Here is a 17,600-nt window from a genome sequence, read left to right on the forward strand (position 1 = left end):
GCTGCTGGCGCTACACTGACGGACTGACGGACTGGCGGGGTTGTTTTGTGCGGTGATTGGTCGGCGGTGAGGTGACGATGGTGGTGGTAATAGTAGTAGTAATAATGATGCTACTACTACTACTACTACTACTAATGATAATAATAGTAATAATAATAAAATAAGTAGTAGTGGTGTTATTATTATTATTTATTATTACGGTTGTAGTAGATAATGGTTCCTACCTACATAATGGTAACGCATGCTTGATAACAATAATAATGATGATAATAATAATAATAATAATAATAATAATAATAATAGTAAATAATGATAAAGGTGACAAGGGTGAGTATGGTAGTCGTGATTGTGATAGATAGTGAAGATGATAATTATAATATTATTACTATTAGTAGTAATCTAATAGTACTAGTAGTAGGAGGAGTAGTAGCAGTAGCAGTAATAATAGTTACTTTAGTAGTAGCAATAGTGGTAATAATAATAAGCAACAATAATATATAATAGCAATAATAATAATAATAATAATAATTTTGGAGGCATAAATCATTTCCAAATAAAACAAATTATAAAGGTTAATTCCTTGTTTAATTATAATTCTCGTTATAAAACTAAAACACTATCATTTCTCAGATATAATTCTCACCATCACATTAACACAAGGATGACGCAGGGACCCTAAAGGTTTTCACTTTTTTTTTTTTTTACTTTTGTTCCTATCATCGTTGTATAATGCTTTTATTGGTTTATGATGACGTTATCAACATACGTACGATAACGCCAACTTATTTTCATTTATTTTTTCATCACCATCTCTTAGAACAAAAATATACTTAATCTTTATTAATTTTTTCCCGTTTCCTATTACGTTTTTTTTTTTTTATCCCCATCATCTTTAAAACAAAAATATACTTAACTTTTCATACGTTTTTCCTTCGTTTTCTATTACTATTACTACTATCACATCATCATCATTTGCAGTAGTACGATAATTATGCAACAATTTTCTCAAACTCATCAAAACACAAACATCTTTATCCTTTGCTTCTAAACTACACAAAAATAAACAAATAAATAATAAATAAAACATTAAATAAAACTAACTAAATAAATACATCTGTCCCTTTTATCCTTTTTTTTATCATTATTATTCATTAGTAAAGCAAATAATAGCTACAGTAACTCCTTCGTACCTACCGTAACTATTATTGTACCACTGGCTTACCTCTATGTATTACACACACACACACACACACGCTTGTGAAGCGCCAGAGGACCGGGGTTGGATTCCCCGGCCGGGTGGAGATATTAGGATGTCTCCTTTGACGTGTAGGTGGTGTTCAGTGTTCACCTAGCAGTGAGTAGGTACGGGATGTAAATGGAGGAGTTGTGACCTTGTTGTCCCGGTGTGTGGTGTGTGCCTGGTCTCAGGCCTACCCCAAGATCGGAAATAATGAGCTCTGAGCTCGCTCCGTAGGGGAACGTCTGGCTGTCTCGTCAGAGACTGCACCAGATCAAACACTGAAACACACACACACACACACACATACACCTGAATCTCATCCCAAACCACCCAAAACACTCAAAAAACACCCCAAAAGCACCCCAAAACACACACACACATCTTTACACACTCAAAACACTCCAAAAAACACACACACACACACCTCAACTCACCCAAAACACACCACCACACCCCAACACTCCAAACTTCACCCCATCCTCACTCCCCTAAATCAAAGAGAGGCCCTGACAGATCATCCAGGGAGGAGAGGGGTGACGAAGGGTCCTCTGTGTCCCCAAGGTTCCCCGGAGAGGGTGACACAGAACCCTTGACCCCCTGACAGCCTCCAGCAACTCCTGGGGGAAGGTTTTGGTCTTCATCCTCTCTGCTGCTTCATCCAGGGTCTCTTGCAGCCTTTGGGGTATCTGCTCCTGCTCTGAAGGGGAAGGGGGGAGAGAGAGAGGTGGTCAGTGTGTGTGTGTGTGTGTGGGAGAGGAGAGATGGGGTGGGTGAGTGAGTGAGTGGGTTTGGGGAGGGGAAGAAAATGTTGGAGGGGAAGGAAATGAAGGAGAGAAAGAGAAAAATGGAAAAAAAAATTATGGGAGAAAATTACTACAGGAAGGAATATCAGAGAGAGAGAGAGAGAGAGAGAGAGAGAGAGAGAGAGAGAGAGAGATTAAAGTTGTTTCTCTAGCTAAATAAATAATGGAAAGTAAAATATGAAAAGATAAACTATTAATGAAAACAATAAAAAAAAAAAAAAAAAAAAACAAGGCTGGTGATTAATATTTTTGTATCTTTTAAGAATCTGACACCAAGTTCTGATCACCAAACTACCCTCTAACACTTTCTATCCTTCCCTCTCCAACCTCACCTCAAGCTTCCTCTCACCACTATTCTGTCCTCCTAGTGCAAGAGTTAACCAGTATTCTCAGTCTTTCACCACTATTCTGTCCACCTCCCTAGTGCAAGAGTTAACCAGTGTTCTCAATCTGTCACCACTATTCTGTCCACCTCCCTAGTGCAAGAGTTAACCAGTATTCTCAGTCTGTCACCACTATTCTGTCCACCTCCCTAGTGCAAGAGTTAACCAGTATTCTCAGTCTGTCACCACTATTCTGTCCACCTCCCTAGTGCAAGAGTTAACCAGTATTCTCAGTCTGTCACCACTATTCTGTCCACCTCCCTAGTGCAAGAGTTAACCAGTATTCTCAGTCTGTCACCACTATTCTGTCCACCTCCCTAGTGCAAGAGTTAACCAGTATTCTCAGTCTGTCACCACTATTCTGTCCACCTCCCTAGTGCAAGAGTTAACCAGTATTCTCAGTCTGTCACCACTATTCTGTCCACCTCCCTAGTGCAAGAGTTAACCAGTATTCTCAGTCTGTCACCACTATTCTGTCCACCTCCCTAGTGCAAGAGTTAACCAGTACTCTCAATCCTTCATCCCTTTCTCTGGCACACTCTGGAACTCCCTGCCTGCTTCTGTGTTTCCATCTTCCTGTGACCTGAACTCACTGAAGAGGGAGGTTTCAACACATCCATCCCATTCTTCTGGCTAACTCTCTTAACCATGCTTGGGACTGGCATCTGGGGCTTTTTTGTTTGACCATTTTGTTACCCTTCCTCTCTCACATAAAAAAAGTTAGGAAAATAATAATATATACATGTATTTGACACCAGCAGTAGAAGGACTCAGCATGACTTACTTAGGGAGAAGGGCGTGGCAGTGACAGTGTGGGGGAGAACATCCAGCGGGTCAAACTTCAACACAAACTCAGCAACCAGCGATGGGTGCTCCTTCTGTGTGTGGCAGAGGTAACACTGATCACTAGGAGGAGGAGGAGGAGGAATACAAAGGAATACAAAGGAATACAAAGGAAGACAAACAGCAACAGACCCTTAGGTCCTTACTAGGCTGTTTGTGAAAACTATCTACTAACTACCAGTGGTAGAGACAGGACAGCAAAGCAGAAGGCTCCTCCCCACCCGCCCCTCCCTCCAGCCGAGGCTGGCAGGAAAAAAAAGGCGAAACCATGTGATATTAAAAAATCACATGGAATTTTAGTAGAGAGTGAAAAGGAAATGTGTAATCTACGTCTGACTACTTGTGTTTGTGGGGGAAAGTGTTAACGCTTGGTGAATGTCATGTGGTGTGTGCATTGTGTACGTGGATGCACAGTGTGTATGTCGAATGGGTGGTGCGGCAGCCTTGCCTGGCGCTTTCTAGGGAGGCAGCAGTCAATCAGGCCCCAGCTCCGTTCAATCCACTGAGATAGCATACTTTCCCTGTAGGGACTCCGTACGCTGATAACCCCTTGCAACATTGATCCCTGGTACTTAGTTCCCGATGATGATCAATGGTTGACAAGGCCCTCTCCAAACACAGCCCGTCACAGGTCGAGAGTAGTAGTAGTGACCGTTCACTCTGGGCTATCTGTGCGTGTATGCAGTGTAGTGTAGTATGTATGTAAACACAGTGTGGAGTCAAAAAGGTGGTGCGGCAGCCTTGCCTGGCGCTTTCAAGAGAGGCAGCAGTCAATCAGGCCCCAGCTCCGTACAACCACTGTAAAAGTGCACTTCCCTTTAAAGGGCGCCGCACACTGTATGGTTACCCCCTGCAGCGGTGACCCTGGTACCTTAAATCCCGATGATGGTCACCTACTGTCAGGGCTCTTGACTATCCACAGCCCTTCACAGATCGAGAGTAAAAGTAGTGACCGTTCACTCCGGGCTATCTGTGTCATGTATGGAGGGTGAGAGTAATTTAAACTAACGGGCAATTTAATTCACGATCAGAGGCCCGGGAGATAAAAGAAAAAGCGCAAATTATTCGGAAATGAATAGCGACAACCGGGGATTACATTCAAGGTATTTATCGAGGCGAACTTTGAACGTTTCGATAGTACCTGAGTTGACAACATTTGATGGCAGACCATTCCATATATTGACTATGCGATTAAAGAAAAGGAGGAGGAGGAGGAGGAGGAGGAGGAGGAGGAGGAGGAGGAGGAGGAGGAGGAGGAGGAGGAGGAACATTAAAGAACAGCAGGTGGAGGACAAGGAGGAAGGAAGAACATTTGGAGAGCAGGAGGAGGAGGAAGAACATTTGAAAGAGGAGGAGAGCAGGAAGAAGGAAGAACATTAGAAGAAGGAAAGCAGGAAGAGGAGGAGGAGGAAGAACATTAGGAAGAAGAGGAAGAGGAGGAAAAAAATATTAGAAGGAGGAGAGGAGGAAGGAAGAACATTAGAAGAAGGAGAGGAGGAGGAGGAGGAGGAGGAGGAGGAGGAGGAGGAGGAGGAGGAGGAGGAGGAGGAGGAGGAGGAGAAGGAGAAGGAGAAGGAGAAGGAGGAGGAGGAGGAAGAACATTAGGAAGAAGAGGAAGAGAAGGAGAGAAAAATATTAGAAGAAGGAGGAGAGGAGGAAGGAAGAAAACTAGGAGAGCAGGAGGAGGAGGAGGAACATTAGAAGGAGGAGGAGAGAAGGGCAGGAAGAAGGAAGAACAACAGAAGGAGGAGAGGAGGAGGGAAGAACATTAGAAGAAGAGCAAGAGGAGGAACATTAAAAGGAGGACAGCAGGAGGAAGAGGAAGAGGAGGAAAAGGAGAAGAAGAAAAGAGAAAAGAAAAAGAAAAGGAAAGAAACAACTAAAAGAATAAGAAAAAGAAAAGAAAAAGAAAAAAGAAAAGACAAAGAAAGAAGAAAAGAAAAAAAAAGAATAAAGGAGGAGGAGGAGGAGGAGGAGGAGGAGGAGGAGGAGGAGGAGGAGGACACTGAAGATAGGGGTTATTGAAGAGTGAGTAGGCCCACACATAAACCTTTACAAAAACACAGGCCTACCTCCATCCATCACCCTAGGCATACTTCACCAGCCTCCTAATGATTCACCACACACACACACACACACACACACACTCACCAGCTTGAGGTCCAAAATGAAGCTGAGTGTGGTGGCAGCCTTGTTGTGTCTGACGGTTCCCTGCAGCACACTCAGATTCTGGGGGGGGGGGGCAGGAGGTGCACCATGAGGGGACAGTACAGGAGGTAATGGTAATGGTAGTAATGGTAGTGGTGATAATAATACAGTAATATTTCAAGATACGAATGCTCCAACATACAATTTTTTTTTTATATACAACGAAAAATTTCACATAATTTACGCCTTGAAATACGAAGATATTTTTAAGATAGGAATAGCCATCAGTAGGTGGGGCAGCGATCGCTCGGCTACCTGCATCCACCCGAACATTGAGCCCGTGTTGTGTATCGTTGTTCATCCTTTGTGCATGTATGTATGTATATGCACAGACACATACATGCTAAAAAAAGACCATGGGTCCCAAAAGTAACAGTTTGGCGAGAAACACACAAAATAGCCTGCACAGTAATACTCCGCTTAACGAACAGGATAGGGGGGGTGTCAAAGCTGTTCGTAGAGCGAAAATTCGTTAAGCGGACGTCATTTTCCCATAGGAAATAATGGAAATAGGAGGGGATGCATTCTGGGCTGGTCCCCAACATACCACATGGGTTAAAAAAAAAAAGAATTATATGTATATACATTTGGCAGCACATTGGGCCACCGGTGTACCACTACTTTTATGATGTCATATGAGTCATTGGAAGTTAGAGGAGCTACGTACAAATTCTCTCATTTCATTTATGTTCACAAAACATTTCTATTAGCTTTTTACAAACCTTGCCTCAAGAAAGGATTGTTTTGTAATGCATAAAGTGAAATCTTACATGAATACCAAAGCAGCAGAGATGAGATGAGCCACAGACCACAGGAGACTCACTGACTCGCTTCTTCTTCTTATTGTGACTTTTCTGCGTGTTGCATGATATTTGATTGCCTGCTATCATGGATATCATATCTTAGTGAATTAGTGATAGTGAATTACTAATGAAATACCGCGGTATTTCATTAGCAATTCACTATCACTCACTGCCACGGAGTTGAGGTTATCCTCGTGGCATGATTGTATATGAATACTAAGATATGATATCCATGATAGCAGGCAATAGAGGAGTGGAAACAAATATCATGGGGAAAGACAACACGCAGGGTAAAAGGGTCACAAGAAGAAGAAGCGGCCGAGTGGCAGTGAGTCTCCTGCTTGGTCTGTGGCTCATCTCATCTCTGCTTTATTTTTTGGTATTCCATGTAAGATTTCACTTTATGCATTACAAAACAATCCTTTCTTGAGGCAAGGTTTGTAAAAAGCTAATAGAAATGTTGTTTTGTGAACAAAAATGCATATATAAGACAGTCACACCACCTGGAGAGGTGGTGTTTCCAGCAACCTCAGAGCAACCTGAAAGCAACCTTGTCACCATCCCTCCACACGTTCATGGATTCCATTTCGCTGCAAGAGGCTGCTCTGACGTTGTTAAAGAATCTTGGATCCAGCTCCAGGAGCGTTAGAGACAGAGGCGGGGAGCCAGCCAATTACAACGAAACTACCGCGTTCAGTCCCTCACACGGCAAATTCAAACCCAAAAAATTTGTTAAAACGGATGTGGTTGTACGTTAAGCGGATTTTTTGGTCTAACTTTATATAGTACGTTAAACCGGAAATTCGTCAAACGAACGTTCGTTAAGCGGAGTATTACTGTATTCACATACTGATTACACTTAGAAATTCAATAAACGAGTGAGAACAAATGGTGTTCTGCCCACAAGCAACTCTTCCTCTTTGCAATGCAAAAAACCAGAAGTCTCTAGATGTCATGGTTACCAAACTATCACAGGTTGAATGAGGTGCTATCATCAGTGTATGTGGTCTTGCATCCAATCGGGTTCAGCGGCCTTGGCTAGAACGATAGAAAACAGGCCCCTTGTATCCTCTCTCTCTCTCTCTCTCTCTCTCCTGTTGTGATACCACTCTCATTCAAAATGTTGTGTCCCCGCAACATGGTGAGAGACCCAAGGTGAAGAAGTGAGGCGTGTGGGAGAGGTGGCGGATTCAGACACCGTGAAATCACTGTCACTCCCACCCTCCATTGTGGGAGTTGGTGACACAGTGACGTAGAGCATATGTTTACTCCTGATGAGTGTTGCCAGCTCACAAGCAAAGAAAACGGGAAGAAAATAGCCAAACTATAGCCGTAAAAAGCCTAAACATCTATCGACGTGCCCCGAGTCTCGCGTGATGAATGTCTATTGACGTGTCCCGAGTTATGTGGGTTAAGTTGTTATTTTGGGCAATATAGTTCATTTATATCATGCATACAATAAACATTGTATTTATTTTACATTAAATCTATATTTGGTTGGTATTTAAAGCATGTTAATTTATGGGGGGTGGTAAATTTGTACCACAAGAACGAATCAATTCTATTTCCATTAATTTCTATGGGAAAAATTTAATTGATTTACGATTTTTTTGATGTACAACGATCGTCACGGAACTAATTAAATTTGTATGTCAAGGCACCAATGTAGTTAGTTTTTCTATTTATTTATGTAGGAAGGTAATGGTAGTAATAGTGATAGTGATAGTAGTAGTTTGGTTTCTATTTATTTACTGTAGGAAGGTTGTAATGGAGTAATGGTAGTAGAGATAGTATTATTTTTTCTATTTTTTATGTGAGAAGGAAATGGTGATGGTAGAGATGGTAGTGGCCATAGTAATACAGTAAGTCCTCATTATATGGTACACATGTATTCCTGAAAACCTTACCGCAAATTGGAATTGCCGTATACCGAACCCATTATAACATGTAACAATAGGGGATGTGTTCCAGCATGTCGAAAGTCACCCCGACAGACATGAAAATTGTCATATTAAAAATGTAAAGTACTGCACAAAAGAAATAAACAGAAAATGCTTTTATTTCCGGTTCCCTCGCCACATATTCTATCAGATGATGTCCCTCCCGAGGCTAAGGGACACTACAGATTTCAACCCTTACTCATAATAAAAAAAAAAAAAATAAATAAAAAAAACTTCACTTGTGTTCACTGGGAAACACTCATATAATAATAATAAAAAAAAAAAAAAAAAAAAAAACCACTTGTGCTCAGTGGGAAACGCAATCAGAGAGAGATTGTTGTGGTGAGTGGTGGTGGTACAGTGTGGTGGTGTGGTGTGGTGGCGCTACGGTACAATGTAAACAAAATACGAGCGGATACCCTATCTGTGAATTCTTTACCGTAAATAGAATCAAGGGTAGTAATTGTCAAACACCGTAACTGTAGATTTACCGGATAACGAAGTACTGTATAAGGAGGACTCACTGTAGTTAGTTTTCTATTTATGTAGGAAGATAGTAGAGGCAGCAACAGTAGTGGTGATAGTAATAGTAGTGGTGATAGTGAACAAAACTAAACAAACAAGAAAAAACAAACAAAACACCACCAAATTAAACAAAAGGAAGAAGACAAGAAGAAAACAACACAGTCCTGAAAAACAAAACAAAAAAAGTGAACAAAATAAAGAAAACAAGATCAAACAAAAAACATTGGATGCACAAAACACACACAACAAAACACAAACAAGTAAACAAGTCAACAAAATAAAGACAAACAACAAAATAGGACAGCAGGAGAAAGGAAGAACATTAAGAGGAAGAGGAACAAGAGGAAAAGGAGAAGAAAAAAGAAGGAAAAAAAAAAAAGAAAAGAAACACCTAAACAAGAAATATTAAAAAGAAACACAAAACAACACAACAACAAACAAGTAAACAAACCAACAAAGCAAAGAAAACTAGATAAAGGAACACAAAACACAAAATAAAAAAAAAAACAAGAAAACAAGAAAAACAATAACAAGTAAACAATACAACAAAACAAACAAAAAACAAAATAAAGAGACACAAAACAAACACACACACACACACACACACACACACACACACACACACACACACACACACACACACACACACACATGCAAGATAACATGATAACATTTCATTACATTACCTTTACAACTAGATAAATACACACACACACACACACACATGCAAGATAACATGATAACATTTCATTACATGGATAAAGATATGATGAAAAAAATCCTGACAAGCATGATACGCCCCAGGCTGGAATATGCAGCAGTGGTGTTGTCTCCAAGCTCTAAAAAACATATAAGAAAATTGGAAAGGATACAGAAGATTGCTACAAAGATGGTGCCGGAATTAAAGGACCTCACATATGAAAACGACTGAAGGAAATGGGACTGCCAATCTTACAAGATAGAAGAGAACGTGGGGACCTGATAACAATGTATAAGATAGTAAATGATATTGAAAAGATAGACAAAGAAGACCTGGTGCTGCTGACAGCAGAAGATGGAAGGACAAGAGGACATGGAAAGAAGATCAGGATGAGGCAGTGTGTGAAGGATATTGAAAATACAGTTTTCCACACAGAACAGTGGAAAGATGGAATGTATTGGATAATGAAGTTGTAACAGCATATAGTGTGCATAACTTTAAGCAAAAATTAGATAAATGGAGACATGGAGACAGGACACTATAAGCCCCACTCCAACCCTGTGCAATACAACTAGGTAAACACACAGAAGAAAACATGATAATACAACAAACAACAAGCAAACAAGTAAACAAAACAAAGGAAAGCTAAAACCATCATCATCACCACCACCACCACCACCACCACCACCACCACCACTGCCTCACCTCAGCTGACATAATCTGGAGCAGGCGTGAGTAGTATGGCCTTGTGTACTGCGCCACCACTGCTATGAACGTCCGCAGGCCATCTGGAGGTGACGGAGGGAGGGAAAGTGTCAGGGAGGGAGGTGTGTGTCTCAGGGGAACATTGAAACACAACAAGAAGATAAACAAAGAAAAAACTGATCAAAATAGGAAGAAATGGATGTTTAAGATTTACTGAACATAACTTATTAAAACGCAACAGGAAGAAATAAAGGAAAAGCTGGTCAAAATGTAAAGAAAATAATGTTTAAGAATGACTAAACATAAGCTATTAGAACACAACATGGTAAGAAGATAAGCTAATAAAAAATAAATAGGAACATAATAGGAACAGCACTGGAAAAATTAATCAAAATGGAAAAAATCAATGTTTAAGATCATTTGAACTCAACGTGACCTATTCAAAATCACACAGTAAGAAGATTAATCAGTGAAAATAAATAGGAACATAATAGGAATAGCACTGGAAAAAATTGATCAAAATGGAAAGAAATGAATGTTTAAGATAATTTTACCCAACATGACCTATTTAAACATAACGCAGTAAGAAGATCAAGTAGCAAAAACATAAGGAAACATTGCAAAAACTGATCAAATTGTAAAGAAATGAATGTAAAGGTAATTTTAACTCAATATAACTAATTAAAACATCACACAGCAAGATCATTAATCAGTAAAAATATGAGACATTGCAAAAACTGATCAAAATATAAAGAAATGAATGTTAAAGATAATTTGACCCAACATGACCTATTTAAGAAGATTAATCCGTAAAAATATAAGAAGACACTGGAAAAACTGATCAAAATGTCAAGAAATGAATGTTTAAGATCATTTCACTCAACATAAACTAATAAAACATAATGCAGAAAAATGACAAACTAGTAAAAGAATAAAAAAAAAAAAAAAAAGACAAGAACACTGATTATGTAAGGAGTGTCAGAGGAGCAATAAAACATAACTGTGAGAAGAAAAACTGGTAAGAGAACACCACAAAAAAAAAGAAAAACTGGTTAAAATGTAAAGAAATATTTAAGATAAATTTTCCCAACATGACCTATTAGAACACAACACGGAAAGGTTATAAACTAGTAAAAACAATACAGAACATCAGAAAATATGATGTGAATGTGTGAGGAGCATTGGAACATGACCCAGTAAGAATATAAGGCAGTAAAAACATGAAAAACTTACAAAAAACAAATAAAAATGTTAGGAAATGAAAGAAGGGAGATCAACTAGTAGAAAACGATAAAAAACAAGAAAAAGTGATTAAGTAAAGGAAGCAAAAGAACACAATACAACAAAACCATAAGAAAAAAACAAATGAAAAACTGATGAAAATGAGAAGAAATGAATGTTGAGATAATTGAAGTGAACATAACTTATTACAACACAACACAGGAAGAATAGAAATTAGTAAAAATAATAAAAAACAAGAAAAACAGAATATGGAAAGAGAAGTGTCAGGGGAACATTAAAAACACAACTTGCAAAGACAAACTAACAAAAACATCACAAAATATACAAGAAACTGATCAAATTGGAAAGAAATGAATGTTTAAGACAATTTCACTCAACATAGCACAAGATGAATGAATTATGTAAGGAAGAGAGTCAGGAAAACATGAAAAACACAACATGCAAAGATAAACTAACAAAAACATCACAAAACATACAAGAAACTCATCAAAATGGAAAGAAATGAATGTTTACAAGGATTTCACTCAACATAACACAAGATGAATTAATTATGTAAGGAAGAGAGTCAGGAAAACATTAAAAACACAACATGCAGAGACAAACTAACAAAAACATCAAAAAACATACACGAGTCATCAAAATGGAAATAAATAAATGTTTAAGACAATTTCACTCAACATAGCACAAGATGAATTAATTATGTAAGGAAGAGAGTCAGGGAAACATTAAAAACACAACATGCAAAGACAAACTAACAAAAACATCACAAAACATACACGAAACTCATGAAAATGGAAAGAAATGAATGTTTACGAGCATTTCACTCAACATAACGTATCAAAACACAACACAAGATGAATTACATAAGGAGAGTCAGAGAAGCAATACCAGATGACGCAAGGAAATGATAAACTAGTAAAAGTCATCAGAAACAAGAAAAATGATAAGGAGAGGAGTGTTAGAAGAGCATTGAACATACCATAGAGAGAATGTAAGGCAGTAAAACACTAAAAACATACAAAGGGACTGATAAAATGTGTGTGTGTGTGTGTGTGTGTGTGTGTGTGTGTGTGTGTGTGTGTGCCTCACCTGGTCCCTGTGGCTTCTTCAGGTACTCCTTCTCCAGGCTGTCTAGAGGCACTGACGGCGGCAGGCTGTGAGTCACCACACTGCAACACAAACCAACACACACACACACACACACATTAGTCTCTCTCTTTCCTCCTCCTCTCTCTTTTTTTTTTTTTTTTTATTTAAACAGGTGGTTATGTATATTACATGGGACAGTTTAGTATGCCTATGCTAAAGCTCGTCCTTGCCGTAGGTGAGCTATCTTAAAGCTTCTGCCCTTACACTTACATTATAAACAAATTGTAATGTAGTAATTACTAAACTTAAATTTTTATAGATAATATTAAATGATACTTAAAAATACTATGTACATCCTAGGCGAAGCATTATGTACAAAATTGACATTAAGGAGGGTGTAGACGCAGCCACCTATGGGCTGCTACCTTAATTTGCTGTGTGGACAGGCCCCTCACATCCACATCTGTAGTGAGCTCTCTCTCTCTCTCTCTCTCTTTATCTCTCTTTTATACAAACACACACATGCACACACACATATATTACTCTCTCTCTCTCTCTCTCTCACACACACACACACCATTAAAACACCTCTCTCTCTCTCTCTCTCGCACACACCACTAAAACACCAACAAAACACACACAACCACAACTAAAACACTAAAACCCACCCCATCACCCCCAACCACCCCTAACCCATACCCCCTTCACCCCTCATATGCCCCAACCCTTCACCCATAACCCCCTACCCCCTTCCCTCTACCCCATCACACCCCCAGTACCTGTAGGTGAGGTCTTCCCCCGGTTTGAGCAGCAGAAGGCACTCATGGTCAGGTCTTTTGAACAACTTGCTGGGAAACTTAATGAAGAGGTTCCCGTCCTCCGTGCTGCTGGCCTGGGCGACGTCTGTGGTGGTGGTGGTGGTGGATGGAGAGAGAGAAACGCATAGAATAGTAGATTAAAAATCGATAAACACACTTATTGAACACCATGGTTAAACAAAACACACACACACACACACCAAAAAGAAAAAATAATAAATAAACAAATAAATAAACACATGAAAGGAGATAAATAACTAAATAAAACAAAAAAACATGAAAAATAGAAAAAAAAAACATGACAAAACAAAAAGAAGATAAAACACACACACACACACACACACCGTCACTCACTCTGTATTGATGAAACAAGAACAAGAATAACACACACACACACACACACACACACCCAGGATTCGATGCGCATTAAGGCGAGTGATAGTTTTGAAGTAGTCCTGCAGGTGGTTGGTGGTTTCTGAGGGCTGGTGGACGGTGAAGGAGTCCGGCAGGAGGGTGGGGTCGGCAGAGAAGGAGTCAATGAGGGAGTCGAGTTCGTGGGCAGTGGAGCAGTTGAGGACCTGAACCCATCCGTCGATCTCCATACTGGTGGCCTCTATCTCCGCCTGTAGCTTCTCCTTCTCCTTCATGAGTTCCCTGTAGTGATGGTGGTCGGGGGGAATGGTTAGTGTGTTTCACTGTTTGATCTGGTGCAGTCTCTGACGAGACAGCCAGACGTTACCCTACGGAACGAGCTCAGAGCTCATTATTTCCGATCTTGGGCTAGGCCTGAGACCAGGCACACACCACACACCGGGACAACAAGGTCACAACTCCTCCATTTACATCCCGTACCTACTCACTGCTAGGTGAACACTGAACACCACCTACACGTCAAAGGAGACACACACAAATATCTCCACCCGGTCCTCTGGCTTGTGAAGCCAGCACTCTAACCACTGTGTGTGTGTGTGTGTGTGTGTGTGTGTGTGTGTGTGTGTGTGTGTGTGTGTGTGTGTGTGTGTGTGTGTTAAATTCTACTTGTTTCCTTTTCTTGTGTATGTGTTTAATTTAGTTATTTATCTCTTTTCACGTGATTTTTCCCCTTTTCTTGTGTGCATTTGTTTAGTTTAGTTATTTATCTCCGTGTGTGTGTGTGTTTGTGTGTGTGTGTGTGTGTGTGTGTGTGTGTGTGTGTGTGTGTGTGTGTGTGTGTGTGTGTGTGTGTGTGTGTGTGTGTGTGTGTGTGTGCATTGTATGCATGTATGCTTTACTTTATTCATCTATCCATTTATTTTCTTTCTCTTCTTATGATGCAAAATTGAAAAGAAAGGAAAAAAATAAATAAATAAAACAAATGTGAAAACTTAATAGTAGTAGTAGTAGTAGTAGTAGTAGTAGTAGTAGTAGTAGTAGTAGTAATAGTAGTAGTAGTAGTAGTAGTAATAGTAGTAGTAGTAGAAATAGCAGTAGTAGTGGTGGGAGTGACACACACCATAACTCAACACTTTGGTCATCAGTGTCCTGCTGGAAGGCGGTGTCGTTGCCGATCTCCTTCAGTCGGGCCTCTTGGATGCGTGCCTTGGCCATACTGCTGCTGTGACCTTGCCGCTGTCCTGCCGGTGGGAACAGTTATAGTAGTAGTAGTAGTAGTAGTAGTAGTAGTAGTAGTAGTAGTAGTAGTAGTAGTAGTAGTAGTAGTAGTAGTAGTAGTAGTAGGAGTAGTAGTATTATGTCTCATACAAAGTGATCAAGGAAAGCTCTGACCAACCCTGACACCCTAAACACACTCTGATGCACTGTGACACATGGTTAACATAGCCCATCAATCCCTAATACACCCTGACAGCTCCTAACACACACACAGAGAGCTTCTAACACACCATGACAGCCCCTAACACAACATGACAGCCCCCAACACACCCTGACAGCCCCTAACACAACATGACAGCCCCTAACACACCCTGACAGTCCTTAACACACCAATACAGCTCCTAACACACAAACACAGATAGCCCCTAACACTGCCTAACACACCCTGACCAACCCTAACACACCTTAACTGCCCCTAACACTGCTTAACACACACTGACCGTCCCTAACAGTGCCCAACACACTCTTACGACCCCTAACATACCATAGCACACCCTAACCGCCCCTAACACTGCCGAACACACCCTAACCCTCCCCTAACACACCCTGACCACCCTTAACACACCTTAAATGCCCCTAACACACTATAACACACACCAACTCCTCCTGACAGTCTTCCGTTCTTCCTATTTTCTCGGGCACGTCTAAACACTATCGGAACACTATCGGAACAGAAATACTATCGGAACACTACTATCGGACCACAAAAAGTGACCAAATATGGATAAATATACAAGAAATCAAGTTAGTAATGGGATGTAAACGTTGCTAAGAACATGAACAATTAAGAATTAATAATTACATTGACTTTGTTGGGAACCATAGTGATTTGGTGGTAGGTGTACCATAGGAAAGGTGTATTGCATTATTTTTTTGGTGCTGCTCTTTCTGCCCTGGGTCGTCACGCTGGCCAGGTTTTTGGCAATACCACCCACATTTGGAACTTTGAATTCACCGTCAGTGGAGGTTACCATTTTAGGAATTTGCTGTTTCTTGTAAGTGCAAAATGCTGAGAAAAGTTTTTTTTTGTCATCTTCACTTTTGTTTTTCCAGTGGGCATGCCCAACATAGAATTTCTTATGTAGGGAAGGGTGGAGGACATAATTTCCCATGCCAAAGAGAGCCCGTCGAGGTCCAGCATTCGAATATTAGCCACACTGTAAAGTGTCTTTATTAAATCAGGTAATTTTTGAGACTTCCAATTTATGGCCTTTTTGATCACACTCACCCTTGGCAAATAGAGGCAAAAAAGTCAATGTAATTATTAATTCTTAATTGTTCATGTTCTTAGCAACGTTTACATCCCATTACTAACTTGATTTCTTGTATATTTATCCATAATTGGTCACTTTTTGTGTTCCGATAGTATTTCTGTTCCGATAGTATTTAGACGTGCCGTATTTTCTCTACATCGTCACCACACAAAGTTCACAATTAAATGCATGGATAAAAATTTTCCTTTCTTTTGTTTCCTCCTTCTTATCAATTCTGCACATCACGGACACTTACATACAACGCCCAGGGACTTTATTTCACCTTCACAGATCACCAGACACATTAACAGGCCATGGATGAGGGAAAATATTACACCTTATTGTATTTTTGCATTAAAGCTTTCACACATCCAAGTTTTCTCTAATTTCTTCTTTCCTCTTCCATATCACGAGTTGTACGCATCATAGACTCTTATATCTAACATTCAGGAGCTTTACTTTACCCCGACAGTTCGTGGAATAAGGTAATAAGTCATAAATAAGGGTGGAATTACTCGACACTCACCAAAACTTCTTGTCTTGGCGCCACTCGGACCAATGTCAACAACTTGAACCTCGCTAGACGCCTACACAACACAGGGGACACAGGCTTAATCTATTGTTTTTTCTAGTGTATTCTGGGTGTAACTAATGTGTATTGCTTTTTTTCTATTTATTATTATTATTTTTTGCGTTCTATTGTTTTTTTTTATTATGTATGTACGTATATTTTTCTAGGTAGTATGCTTTCTTCTCTTTTATTCTCCTATTTATGACTACTGAATTTTTTTTTTTCATTAATTTGTTTTCTTCTTTCATAAGCACTATAGTTTCTCTTGATTTTAGTTATGAAGTTCATCCATACATACTTCGTAAACTCTCTCTCTCTCTCTCTCTCTCTCTCTCTCTCTCTCTCTCTCTCTCTCTCTCTCTCTCAAATCTTAATATTATTTTTTTTTCTAATTTTATTTCTTTTCGAGGGCATATAATACACCAGGTGGTCTTCGTTCAAACCAAGGCTAGAGGTAGTACAGTTATATTGCACGTCAATGGAGACGCTGCCTGCGTGGCACTCAGCTCTGCGAACATTTTTTTCCAATCAGATTTCCTTGACCTTCATGTTTTCCAATCAGATTTCCTTGATCTTCATGTTTTCCAATCAGATTTCCTTGACCTTCATGTTTTCCAATCAGATTTCCTTGATCTTCATGTTTTCCAATCAGATTTCCTTGACCTTCATGTTTTCCAATCAGATTTCCTTCTGTCTTTTCCTTCTTGAACCTCGGTGTCTGTTTGCATGCCACAGAGAGTGACAGGTGGGGAGAGACCATGGTACAATCAAAAAGTTATTGTACCATGGGAGAGACCATTCTGCATTGCTCTCCTTCACTTCCCTCC

The 17,600-nt window shown here is 39.8% G+C and overlaps 2 protein-coding genes across 8 annotated transcripts in view; both read right to left on the reverse strand.

The window, feature by feature from the left end:
- The window catches only part of LOC123500187 (sodium/hydrogen exchanger 2-like), an 86,109-nt gene extending 86,028 nt beyond the window's left edge, over positions 1–81 (reverse strand). For 5 of the 6 annotated variants that reach the window (XM_045248975.1, XM_045248973.1, XM_045248972.1 and 2 more), the window contains exon 1: positions 1–81. This exon is cut by the window's left edge and continues 47 nt beyond it. The gene's annotated coding sequence lies outside the window, so the exon portion shown is untranslated. The other variant, XM_045248971.1, reaches the window with a different exon arrangement.
- Positions 82–1,497: 1,416 nt separating this feature from the next.
- LOC123501054 lies at positions 1,498–16,800 on the reverse strand. Of its 2 annotated transcripts, none has more exons than XM_045249632.1 (9): positions 16,729–16,800; positions 14,792–14,912; positions 13,709–13,953; positions 13,261–13,384; positions 12,482–12,561; positions 10,151–10,233; positions 5,421–5,498; positions 3,211–3,304; positions 1,498–1,937 (listed from the first exon to the last, which is right to left on the reverse strand). In XM_045249632.1, exons 2-9 carry the CDS (start codon positions 14,884–14,886, stop codon positions 1,729–1,731), a joined length of 1,008 nt encoding a protein of 335 aa, XP_045105567.1. In that variant the 5' UTR covers positions 14,887–14,912; positions 16,729–16,800; the 3' UTR covers positions 1,498–1,728. The 2 variants fall into 2 exon arrangements, with proteins under 2 accessions (XP_045105567.1, XP_045105569.1); XM_045249634.1 differs by having other exon boundaries at positions 1,615–1,937; positions 14,792–14,907; positions 16,729–16,753.
- Positions 16,801–17,600: the final 800 nt, after the last annotated feature.

Source organism: Portunus trituberculatus, chromosome 8, assembly GCF_017591435.1.
Source record: "Portunus trituberculatus isolate SZX2019 chromosome 8, ASM1759143v1, whole genome shotgun sequence".
Classification (NCBI taxonomy): Eukaryota; Metazoa; Arthropoda; class Malacostraca; order Decapoda; family Portunidae; genus Portunus; species Portunus trituberculatus.

Bases quoted from the DNA above. Each gene is read 5' to 3' on its own strand.
- LOC123501054 (XM_045249632.1), bottom strand. From the start codon at position 14,886: ATGGCCAAGGCACGCATCCAAGAGGCCCGACTGAAGGAGATCGGCAAC. The intron at 13,385-13,708 runs GTGTGTGTGTGT...CCACCACCACAG, and splicing joins TAATGCGCATCGAATCCTGG to ACGTCGCCCAGGCCAGCAGC. The intron at 5,499-10,150 runs GTGAGGCAGTGG...CCCCCCCCCCAG, and splicing joins TCCAGATTATGTCAGCTGAG to AATCTGAGTGTGCTGCAGGG.